This window comes from Pelobates fuscus, chromosome 4 (genome assembly GCF_036172605.1).
Source record: "Pelobates fuscus isolate aPelFus1 chromosome 4, aPelFus1.pri, whole genome shotgun sequence".
Lineage (NCBI taxonomy): Eukaryota > Metazoa > Chordata > Amphibia > Anura > Pelobatidae > Pelobates > Pelobates fuscus.
The window spans coordinates 17119179-17132877 of NC_086320.1; the positions used below are offsets into that span (position 1 = coordinate 17119179).

The following is a 13699-nucleotide window of genomic DNA, read 5'->3' on the forward strand; positions in this document are numbered from 1 at the left end:
CCTTGATGACAGTATAATGAAAAAGCTCATTAATGGCTGTATTATAATCAATCTATGTAAATCCCCTTCGATAAGGAAATCCAGAAAAGTGTAAAACACACCGAGAAATACCGCAGCCTCTTGCTTCCAGTGATCTGAGCGTAGGTGTGCTGGGATAGGGGATCAATCATGCGATATCTTTGTGGGGGGAGGTAGAACAGCTTAACTTAGATAAAACTATCCAAACCGTACAAGAGGAAGATATATTTAAGAGTGATTTAAACGCTGCGCACTGTAAACTCCCCTTCAGATACACTGTTACATGTTAATATAACAAGTGGCTGGTTTTACTGTAGAAGTGTTTTATATGACTATAATGAGCCATTTGTAGTGAGTCTAATGTCGAGCAGATTGCGAGAACATGACCGTACATTGCAGCTATCCACCAGAGCTCCGTAAAGATGGCTATATAATCAGAGAACCATTGTAGAAGCCATTTATAGCAGTGCGGCAAGAAATGAAACATGCAGTATAATGCCTTCCTCAGCCCTGCATCTCACAGCGGAAACAAAATGTCTGCATAAATCCATCGCACTCTACTGATATGGACTGCAATTCCTATCATGCTCTTCTGCTTCACAGCAGCTTCACTTGTACTGCAAAGAAAACTACGGACTGCAATTCCAATCCGGTCATGGACAACAACTGCAATCATTCACAGACAGACACACGCTACAAAGATAGCTATGGACTGCAACTCCCATCATGCTCTGGACTACAACTATAATCTGGTTATAACTATAATCTCGGCACAGACTACAATGCTATGGACTGAAACTCCCAGCACTCATGATGTAGACTCATTTATACTTAATTCTAAAACTGGATACAGCAACTTTCATTCCCACCAGCCTTCCTCACTACCAGCAATCACAGCCGCCAGCATATTTATGTACATTGTGAAGTCTGCAGACGCAGGAGGATTGGGTGGTTGGTCCGTTGTCTGTTAAAGAGAGGGTTTTAGTGCTCTAATGTTTTGAGATACAGCCATCTTGTATTGCTAGCAGACAGCAGTTTAAATAGTTTAAAGAGATATTATTACATATTGTCAATTAACAAAGATTTAATTTTAGACATTTATGATTCTATTTAATACAAAAATGATCTAAGCTTAAACATCGACTTACAAACAATTATAACACACACATACAGTCTGCTAGAGAAGCAGAGCTATTGCTCCCTGAAGTCTTATTGATGATTTTGCAAAAACTGCAATAAACATGTTTCATATTGATTAACTCTTTCCCCATCAACCCCATGGGTTCACAAGTTTGATTCTGATTCTCAGTTCATTGCAATACAAAACAAAAATAAATAAATAAATACCACATCGATTTACTGCTTTACCCCCTATATGCGCTATGGGTTTGTTCCACCTTAATTTAAGAATTTCTCTTTAAGTGATTTTTAAAAAACTGAAAGGACTTTCTTTTAATACTATATATATATCCCTAAAATGACACTGAATGTGAGTAAAATGGCAAAAGTGTCAACAATATTGAAAACAAATTCCCATTTTTGCTTATAATCATTTTTAGACATCCAGTGCAAATAAATAAAAAGAAACCAACTAGACTCATATATCAATCATATATGTCAGTTAAATGTCTAATGTTGATCTAAGGTTAATTTTGGTTATCCTTATACTAACCATACCCCTCACCCAATATTTACACTACCAATAACCATATACCTACCATAACCTTAAAGGACCACTCTAGGAACCCAGACCACTTCAGCTTAATAAAGTGGTCTGGGTGCCAGGTCCCTCTAGGATTAACCCTTTTTTTTTTATAAACATAGCAGTTTCAGAGAAACTGCTATGTTTATACTGAGGGTTAATCCAGCCTCTAAATCCTCTAGTGGCTGTCTCATTGACAGCCGCTAGAGGCGCTTGCGTGCTTCTCACTGTGAAAATTATCAATGCTTTCCTATGCGACCGGCTGAATGTGAGCGCGGCTCCTGCCGCGCATGCGCATTCAGCCGATAACGTCGCAAGGCAGAAGGAGAGGAGGAGGAAAGCTGCCCGGCGCTGGAGAAACAGGTAAGTTTAACCCCTTCCTCCCCCCAGAGCCCGGCGGGAGTGGGTCCCTGAGGGTGGGGGCACCCTCAGGGCACTCTAGTGCCAGGAAAACAAGTATGTTTTCCTGGCACTAGAGTGGTCCTTTAACGCTAACCCTATACCACCCTCCCCCTAAATACTATATCAACCATACCCTCACCCAATACTTACACTATCACTAACCATATACCTACCATAACCTTAACGCTAACCCTATACCACCCTCCCCCTCAATACTATATCAACCATACCCCTCACACAATACTTACACTATCACTAACCATATACCTACCATAACCTTAACGCTAACCCAATACCACCCTCCCATCAATGCTATATCAACCATACCCTCACCAATACGTACACTATCACTAACCATATAACTACCATAACCTTAACGCTAACCCTATATCAACCTCCCCTCAATGCTATATCAACCATACCCCTCACCCAATAATTACATTATCACTAACCATATACCTACCATCACCTTAACGCTAACCCTATACCACCCTCCCCCTAAATACTATACCAACCATACCCTCACCCAATACTTACACTACCACTAACCATATACCTACCATAACCTTAACGCTAACCCTATACCTCCCTCCCCCTAAATACTATATCAACCATACCCTCGCCCAATAATTACACTACCAATAACCATATACCTACCATAACCTTAACGCTAACCCTATACCAACCTCCCCCTAAATACTATATCAACCATACCCTCACCCAATACTTACACTATCACTAACCATATACCTACCATAACCTTAAAGCTAACCCTATACCACCCTCCCCCTCAATACTATATCAACCATACCCCTCACACAATACTTGCACTATCACTAACCATATACCTACCATAACCTTAACGCTAAATCCACAGCCCTTCCTAACTAATTCAACAGTCCTCAAAATATTCACTCAATAAACCAGGTTCCGGATCCCACTCTGGAGAATTCTCTGTAATTTTTTACAGTTTAAGCCTAATTACGGCTACAGGCTCAGCCCCTTACTAGGCATAGTGGCAACATAGTGACAGTGTATCTAGTTTGTATTGTATGTACAACTATATTATGAAATCTGTAGCCACATTGTATGGTCCTCTGACTGAGCTTTCCACATCAGGTTATTATTATTTTTTTCACTCACCCCGATGGGTTCACTTGTGTCCCTAGACTCATAAGGTAGTTCCTCTCTGGTCTGAGCATTTAGTATTTAAGCTTCTTCTTAAGGTGCACAATTTGCATTGGTTCTCGACCAACTCCCTAGGTCTATTTGTATATATATAATTATCGAGTTCCTTAGTTTTCAGACGTTGACCCCTGCGGATTTGAATTAAAGTCTGGAGTCTGAATTACTATAAGTAATACCTATTGACCGAGGATTGTTGGAGGTTAGCCACTTGGCTTTTTAAATTTCCAGTTGTTTCTAAATTTTGGTTTGTGAATACATATGCGTACTGTCATCATTTTTTTTATATAAGAATTACAACAGCTTTAATTTTGGATATATTATTATTTTCATTTGTATTAGATCTCCAGGTTATACTCTGGTGTCTGGATTTCTTGTCCAGTAGCCTGAGTATTGTTTGTAGTTGTACGTATAGGGGTTAAGCCCCAGGACACTTCCGGAGTGTCCATTAGATGTTTATCTCTACAGGTTGGAGGGAGCAGCACTGTCTCTGACTACCACCACCTGTAGATCTTCTTTTTTGAAATTTGGCCACATTTGGGCCGATCAGAATTTGCTATTCCTGAGTGGGATTACGAGATAGCCTAGGTCTATATATTTATATTTTTCCAATGCCAGTTAAAAACCGCTTTGAATCACTGATATAGAATTGTTTTACTGATTTGTGATATATATATTTATATTTATTTTATTTCTAGTAAGAGACTGATTATTTGATTTGCAATGTGCTTCTTTGCAACTGCTTGTGCATTGCAAATTGCAATCTTCATCACTCCATACAGTGTGTGGCAGTTTACTGTTTTGTTTTTTTTAACTCTTTTTGTAGAGAATAAATGAATCTAAAATGTGGTGGTAGTGGTAGTGATGGTTGTCATGTTTTATTGTAGTGGTTTGGTATCACCCTGCCTGCCTGAGTCGTGCAGCATGTTTAGCCCTGTAAACTTTGCAGATGCAGCTGTGAGAAGCCAATAGGGCACTGCTTTTTCCCACACTTAATGACAGTCCCTTGCACACTGACAGGGAGCGTAGGAAATCCGTGTGTCAGCGTGGAAGTGGTGAGTGAGTAATCAATTGCCCACTGACTTTTTCCTTTCATTTTTTTACATATGCCTTTTTTTTTTTTTTTAACTAAAAGTTTCTATTGCTGCAGCTGCTCCATATTGTTCAATAGTAAAAGATTGCAAATGGAAAAACAATTGATTATCATTATTTATTTATTCATTTGGAATATAGGATTATTATGAGAAATTGACAAACAATGGCTGGTTATGTGCATTGCACCATCCTAGTAGACACCTTTTTCCTGCCTTTTTGGGTAGCCTGAATGTCTTCCAGAATCTTTTGCATGGACGATATTTGGATAATCCAAACTCACATATAAACATCGTCAGATTTCACTTCTGGGAAAACTACGACTACAAAAGTCAGCTCAGTTGAGGAAAGAGGGTTAGGCAGGGCCCTCAGTATATAGTAAGGATATACAGCTACAGACACATATAATACAGGTGCTAGGATTTAACCAAGCGTTTGTGTGTTCTGTATTTGAGTATTGTGATGAATACATTCTGATGGCATTTGACTAACCTGCAGAGTATTTGAGTATATCTGATTTTATTTTCACCAATTTCTATTGTAATCTATTGTAATTTCTCTGAACATTTATTTTATTTATAACATGCATTAAATAGTACATTGGCAAGGATGCCATAAATCTCGGATAATTTATAACCTCTCCATATTTCCCATATCTTTTAAAAGTATAACCAAAAAAGTTATAATACTGGATTTTTATTTCTAGGTATACCTGAACAACAATCTGTACACACATACGCTGCCCTAACATTTGCTATAGCTCTATCATCTATCTATCTATTCAGTATCTATCTATCTATCTATCTATCTATCTATCTGTCTGTCTATCTATCTATTCATTGTCTATCTGTCTATCTATCATCTATCTATCTATCTATTCAGTATCTATCTATATATCTATTCAGTATCTATCTATCTGTCTATCTGTATATCTATCTGTCTGTCTATCTATTCAGTATCTACCTATCTATCGGTCTATCTATCTGTCTATGCAGTATCTATCTATCTATCTATCTATCTGTCTGTCTGTCTGTCTGTCTGTCTATCTATTCAGTAGCTATCTATCTATCTATCTGTCTATCTATCTAATCTATCTGTCTACCCAGTATCTATCTATCTATCTATCTATCTATCTATCTGTCTGATTGTCTGTCTGTCTGTCTGTCTGTCTATCTATCCAGCATCTATATATCTGACTGTCTGTCTGTCTGTCTATCTATCTATCCAGTATCTATCTATCTATCTATCTATCTATCTATCTATCTGACTGTCTATCCAGCATCTATATATCTGACTGTCTGTCTATCTATCTATCTATTCAATATATATATATATCTATCTATCCAGTATCTATCTATCTATCTATCTATCCAGTATCTATATATCTATCTATCCATCTATCTGTCTATCTATATATCTGTCTGTCTATCTATCTATCTATCTATCTATATATCTATCTATCTATCTATCTATCTATCCAGTATCTATCTATCCAGTATATATATATATATATATATATATATATATATATATATATATATATATATATATATATATATATATATATATATATATATATATATCTGTCTGTCTGTCTGTCTGTCTGTCTATCTATCTATCTATCTATCTATCTATCTGTATATCTATCTATCCAGTATCTATATATATATCTGTCTATCTATCTGTCTGTCCATCTATCTGTCTGTCTATCTATCTATCTGTCTATCCATCTATCTGTCTGTCTATCTATCTATCTATCTGTCTGTCTATCTATCTATATGTCTGTCTATCTGTCTATCTATCTATCTATCTATCTATCTATCCAGTATCTATCTATCTATATATCTATCTATCTATCTATCTATCTGTCTATCTGTCTATCTGTCTATCTGTCTATCTGTCTATCTGTCTATCTGTCTATCTGTCTATCTGTCTATCTGTCTATCTGTCTACCTGTCTACCTGTCTACCTGTCTATCGGTCTATCGGTCTATCGGTCTATCGGTCTATCGGTCTATCGGTCTATCGGTCTATCGGTCTATCGGTCTATCGGTCTATCGGTCTATCGGTCTATCGGTCTATCGGTCTATCTGTCTATCGGTCTGTCGGTCTGTCGGTCTGTCGGTCTATCGGTCTGTCGGTCTGTCGGTCTGTCTGTCTGTCTGTCTGTCTGTCTGTCTGTCTGTCTGTCTGTCTGTCTGTCTGTCTGTCTGTCTGTCTGTCTGTCTGTCTGTCTGTCTATCTATCTATTATAATGCCTTCCATGTGATTACTTTTTGAGAAATACACATTTTGAAAGATAACAGAGCCAGTATAACATGTCTCTTCCAAAGCTGCCAAAATCTCAGGCCAGCTGTTGCATTTAAATAATAGACCATAACAAAATATTTGGAAACCCCCTCAGACTCTTGTTCACGTACATCCTAGAAAATGTAATCTAGGAACTTTCATTTATCCGGCATTTAGAGCATTGAATAAAATCAGGAAAATCCCCAATTACTAATGTTAACCTATTTTCAGGATATGCTCTATTTTCTTTTAAATGCACCTTGAAGATTTAGCAAATTCAATTTTACTCCAGTTCAGGCAAGGCACAGCCAGGGCAAACAATGCAAATTAGGAGGTGCAATGGAAACATTCCTCCTGTACTCTGTCTGCTCTCTCTATGCTGACTGCCAGGTGCAAAGGGGGGAGCTTATATACATGATTGACAGGGATCACCCAGTTGCAGAATAATGAGGGGTAGATTTCTACATTTAATTGTATTTTTCACATATCACTAATGCATATTTGTTATATATTATAATATCAGGATATGTAAACATAATATTAAAAATAGTGACCGCTCTCTTTACAGTAATTGTAGAACTGCAAACTGAAAACCGATTTAAACGGGAATTGTGAAATGCAGGCTGAAATAATCGAACTGGGAAGAGTTGGAGATTTCAAATGCGAATGTACCCCCGACACGTGGGTTAGTAAATAACACAGACTATTTAAATAGCACACTTTTTGTGTGGACTAACTTTTTAGTAATAACAATGTATCCGTTCTGCTACTTTTAATTGTAATAATAATAATAATAATAATAATAATAATAATAATAATAATAATAATGATAATAACATAACAAAAGGACCGCAAATCGCAAGCAAAAAAAAAGGTTAACCCTTCAACATCCAGCGCTATATTAGGTATGTTGTGCTTATTTTGTATTTGTCAAACCTTGTGTTTTAAATAATGGAAAAAATATAAAATGATGATTTGATAACACTGTTAATGTGCATTCATTAGACTGCAATGGAGAAAACGATATATAAACACACATACTTATTTAACCAGAACAAAATTGTATGGATGGATCTATTGCCTTCATCATAAAAACAGTAGGCTGGTTCTTAAATATGAATGCATGACTTTCAATTTCTACAAATGTGTGTCATTGTATCCATAATAGATATTTAGTTATATATATATATAAATCACACTGATATCATTTCTATGTATATTATCAGACAGGGCCTAATGTAACTAACTGCTATGCATACTTTATCTTTAACCACAAGTAGGGATGTTGTTTCCATGGTAACACGAGATCCAAATGCATCCAGTTGTCTAATAATAAGCAGCCTTCATTGAAAATTGCTTTGCTTTGTGTATTAAAAGGTAAATTTATCGAGACAATGTATAATTACTTGTATTAAAAAAGAACACTATTACTACTGGGCCAAATTCAGTAGCAGGTCTGCGGTAATAATCATTTCAATATTAATTTACAATCGCGTCTGATTCCCTCCTGCTTGCCTGACATAATCCCTTAAAAACTTGCAGAAATGAATGGAAACCTTTTATTTGGACGGTGAATCCTGTTTGGCAATCTGACATGATATTCACATAGCGCGTGGACAACTTGTGCATAGTAATAAGGCTGTACCTGAAATATTTACAATCGCCCTGACCCATAGCCATAAACACAGTAACGCAAGGTGCACAAACAGCCACAGTTTGCCCATAATAAAATCTCTACGCTCATCAGAAGCTGTGACATAGCCAGATATGTTTTTAGAAAGCTGTAATGGGTTCCTACAGAGGCTCAGACAAACAAACTTTCAGTTTAGCAAACCTCTCTCAGTTTCGAGGTAGTCTCATAGATTTTTATTAGAAACCTGCATTTACGCAGACGTCAAATGGAACATAAGTTGCCTTTTTTTTTGGCCTTCACCATCCTATTTTCATGATCCTGGTATTTTAAATTCAGGAACTAGCACTATCTTTTTTTTTCTATCAAACAACTATATTTTTTTTCTAGCTTTTTCAAACCAGCACGCCATTTAAACCTTTCTATAATAATTTGTTTCATATCTTAAAAATGTCAACAATGAAAAAAAAATATATATAAAATAAATAAATCTCTTAATGGAACAAATTATTATTATGTTTTTTTTGTTTGTTTTTTTAAACAAAAAAAAAAACAACAAAAAAAAACACGAGAAACAAATTGTAAAAAATAAATGACCCTCCCCCAGATTACAGATCAATGGTGTACAAGCAACACATCAATTTGGTTTCCACTCTTACAGGATCTTTTCAAAAGCAAATGCGAGGAGGGGAGAAAAAGGAGGGGGGAAAGGGGGAGTCATGCTGGTGACATTCGGTGATTCTTTTTTTTTTAATATTTAAGTTTTCTACACACATCTTTCCTCTCTTTTCAAAAGATCTCACACCCACACAAACACACATGCAACCTTCCGCTCTCCTGCTTGTGTGCAGATTGCTAAATAGCCTTTACAATACAGCTTACGTTTCTTATTTAGGACAAACCATTGCTTGACACACGAAATTATTCTACAACCAGTCGTCTTTAAATTGTACAATACACACACCTACATGGGATATTATCTTGGTGTGATGAGCAGAGTGTGCTCTAAACATGTTAGCATATACATATAAAACAGAACATGGATGGATACATGTCACAGGGAGCTGTTTTATGTTTCACCATTCATTTCTAGCCTAGCATCATCTCATCTTGAGGGTCTGACCCTGTCCCAAGGTTAAATATTACAGCTGGAGCTTGTAACTTTAAACAATCATTATTAGATGTATGTTTATATGCGGAAGGGACTTACCATGTCTGAACTGAGGTGAGCTAAAATGGCGAAGCTTGAAAAGCGATCACAGGAGCATTTAGTATGAAACGAATCCACCGGGACTGTACGACAGCCTTTGAAAGACCAGGCTCCAAGATTAGAGGATCTATATGGGAGAAAAAAAAAAAAAAGAGAGAGATGCACCAACAATAGTAAATAAAAAGGGACGGAGAGGGGGTTGGGATGATGGTCTGCGTTGCACGTATAACAAAACCAAAAAAAAATCATAACATCATAGTCTGCTATATTTAGATCTCTACAACATATGAGACATAGAAAGCAAGAGATAGATATTAGTTTAAATGTAACAAAGAAATCACATACCAGTTTGTTTTAGAAGCTATTGGGGTGGATCACGTTGAGTATATAAAACACATAGAAACGGTGGGGATACTGGAGTGGGTTGGAAGGGAAGGGGGGGGGGGGCAAAGGATAACACTTAAGTCAAAGAGTCTCGGGGGTGATGGCGGGGGGAATGAAGAAAATATATAACGGATGGGGGGGACGGTGCGAGATCTGAAAGGGATTCCAGATCTGAAGGTTGCGGGGGGGTGGTAGAGGGATGGGCACATGCAAATCGATCAGACCGGGCTGAATGGTGTTGTCTGGCCGCGGCTGCTTGTGCAGGGAGGGTGGCTGGAGTGGAGATGGAGGGAAGGGGGGAGTCTGCAATTGACAGTCGGAGCAGAGAGAGAGAGAGAGAGAGAGAGAGTAGAGCCTGGTGAGAAGTTTCAGATGTGAAAGTGGGGGATGGGACACATAGATCTGAGGTGCAAAAAAAAATAAACTAAAATAAAATAATGACAAATTCACTTGGAAAGATGGTTCCACTATGCCAGGCTATGCCAGGAAAACATGGTGCCCTTCTTAACCCCCTGCATGCCAGACAGATCTAACAAGCACTGTTTTAAGATATTAGCAATATTACAAATGCTATTGATAATAAATATATTATTAATAGTGTGTTACTAATGGCTACATTGTGACAGTCCCCAGCAGTGCCCTAATTGAACACATACACACATATTTGTGTGTTTCCAATTCTCAGCATAGCATGGGCTGGCCACCTGGGGACTAAGCAAGTGAGCAGCCTTAGATACCCTTTATAACAGTACCCATTTATTAGCCCACATGGCTATGGACTGATCATCAGTGCAGAACCTGACCCACATGGAGACTGCCGCTGTAAGTTTGTAATGACACAGCTAGGTGAGTTACTGATATGTAAGCAGGGATTTCAACTGTAGAAATATCAATTCAAATGTTTTTATTTGTAATTTCTTTATTGTATTATTAGTTATTGAATACTGTGAAATGTGAAAGAGATATACCAAGCCTCTCTTCCTTAAAATACTTACAATTTGCACATTTGCCCTGATAATGTTAGAATCTACTTGTCTGCCCAACAATACTTATACTTTGAGAATCTGCACATTTATCCTGACACTCTGAGAATCTGCCCATTCAATGCAAGAAGTGAGAATCTGCCCATTCACCATGACACTCTGAGAATCTGCCCATTCACCCTGACAACCTCAGAACCTGCACATTTATCATGACACTCTGAGCATCTGCCCATTCAATCCAATAAGTGAGAATCTGACCAGTCACCATGACACTCTGAGAATCTGTCCATTCACCATGACACTCTGAGAATCTGCCCATTCACCCTGACATACTGAGAATGTATCCCTCAATCCCGACTCTCTGATAATCTGCCATTTATTGTTACACTCTGAGAATCTGCATATTTATCCTGACACCCTAAGAATCTGCCCATTCAATCCAATAAGTGAGAATTTGCCCATTCACCATGACACTCTGAGAATCTGCCCATTCACCCTGACAACCTCAGAATCTGCACATTTCTCCCAACACTCTGAGCATCTGCCCATTCAATCCAATAAGTGAGAATCTGCCCAGTCACCATGACACTCTGATAATCTGCCCATTCACCATGACACTCTGAGAATGTATCCATCAATCCAGACTCTCTGAGAATCTGCCATTTATTGTTACACTCTGAGAATCTGCGTATTTATCCTGACACCCTGATAATCTGCCCATTTACCCCAACTCCTGGAGAATCTGTCCATTTATCCCGACTCCTGGAGAATATGTCCATTTTCCTCAACACCTGGAGAATCTGCCCATTTACCCTGACACCTGGAGAAACTGCCCATTTACCCTCGCTCCTGGAGAATCTTCCCATTTTCTTCGACTCCTGGAGAATCTGCCAATTTACCCCGACTCCTGGAGAATCTGTCAATTTTCCCCGACTCCTGTAGAATCTGCCCATTTACCCTGACTCATTGAGAATCTGCCCATTTACCCTGACTCCTGAAGAATCTGTCCATCCATCCTTCTACCAAGTGCATTACTTTATTTACCCAAACTCACGGAGAATCTGCCCATTGCAGCCAACTGTCCTGTCCAGTCTCTGTGCCACTATCCTGCCAAGACAGCCATCTGTCCCGCTTTCCCTGCCTCTTAACATCAGTTTGACTAAACCAGTAAGTTTGACTAGAGTCACAGTCAGTACTGCATGGAGCCCCATATTACAGCCTGTCAGCTTCACATATACTAGAGCCACAGTCAGTACTGCATGGAGCCCCATATTACAGCCTGTCAGCTTCACATATACTAGAGCAGGGGTAGGCAACCTTTTAGTAGCACTGTGCCAAAATATGATTGTGATGTCCTGTAGCGTGCCGGTCCTATTTCTTTAAATTGAGGTGTGTATGTTGCCATATTCTGCTTGTGTTATTTATACTGCATTTGCTTTGTATCATTGTATTTGTGCGTATATGAGCTATTATATTGTATATGTTCATTAATAGTTTGTGGTATCATGTATAATACCTATGAATTTGGGCTGTGTATGGGGGCTGTTTGTGGAATTGTGTGTGGATGGATATGTCACATTGTGTATTTGGTAGTGTGTGTATGTGTGGGGCTGTTTGGGGTATTGCATGTGAGAGGCTGCATGTGGGGTTGTGTGCATGTATGTGGATTGTTGGTGGTGTTGTGTTTGTGCGGACTGTGTGTGTGTTTGTATTATTTGTATGAGGGGAGGGTTATTCAGCAGCTCTGAGGCTTCCCTGGGTTTTAGTGGGGACCAGGCTGGCCAGGTACAGCTCAAAGACAGAAGCTGCAACAGGAGGCTGTGGGCTGCTCTACTTCAGTGTGGATTCCTATTCACAAGTGCTGGGAGGAAGTGATCTGAGATCACTTCCTCTGCGTGCTACAATGCATAAATGGAGGATTGTCCTTCACCACCTTTTCATATTAACAGATATCTTAAGTTTCACTGGGACTCCTGACAGGCCAGAGCCTGTTTGGCTCTTGTACCCTTGAGTGCCGTGCAAAGGCACCTCGAGTGCCGTGCATGGCACTAGTGCCGTAGGTTGCCTACCCCTGTACTAGAGCCACAGTTAGTACTGCATGGAGCCCCATATTACAGCCTGTCAGCTTCACATATACTAGAGCCACAGTCAGTACTACATGGAGCCCCATATTACAGCCTGTCAGCTTCACATATACTAGAGCCACAGTCAGTACTGCATGGAGCCCCATATTACAGCCTGTCAGCTTCGCATATACTAGAGCCACAGTCAGTACTGCATGGAGCCCCATATTATAGCCTGTCAGCTTCACATATACTAGAGCCACAGTCAGTACTGCATGGAGCCCCATATTATAGCCTGTCAGCTTCACATATACTAAAGCCACAGTCAGTACTGCATGGAGCCCCATATTACAGCCTGTCAGCTTCACATATACTAGAGCCACAGTTAGTACTGCATGGAGCCCCATATTACAGCCTGTCAGCTTCACATATACTAGAGCCACAGTCAGTACTACATGGAGCCCCATATTACAGCCTGTCAGCTTCACATATACTAGAGCCACAGTCAGTACTGCATGGAGCCCCATATTACAGCCTGTCAGCTTCGCATATACTAGAGCCACAGTCAGTACTGCATGGAGCCCCATATTATAGCCTGTCAGCTTCACATATACTAGAGCCACAGTCAGTACTGCATGGAGCCCCATATTATAGCCTGTCAGCTTCACATATACTAGAGCCACAGTCAGTACTGCATGGAGCCCCATATTACAGCCTGTCAGCTTCACATATACTAGAGCCA

The 13699-nt window shown here is 39.1% G+C and overlaps 1 protein-coding gene across 2 annotated transcripts in view; it reads right to left on the reverse strand.

Moving 5' to 3' along the window:
• ADGRB1 (adhesion G protein-coupled receptor B1) overlaps positions 1 to 13699 on the reverse strand; it is a 500908-nt gene that overhangs the window by 69693 nt on the left and 417516 nt on the right. For both annotated transcript variants that reach the window (XM_063451001.1, XM_063451000.1), the window contains one exon: positions 9528 to 9654. In XM_063451001.1, coding sequence (XP_063307071.1) covers positions 9528 to 9654 — 127 coding nt within the window. The remainder of the gene's footprint in view (positions 1 to 9527; positions 9655 to 13699) is intronic.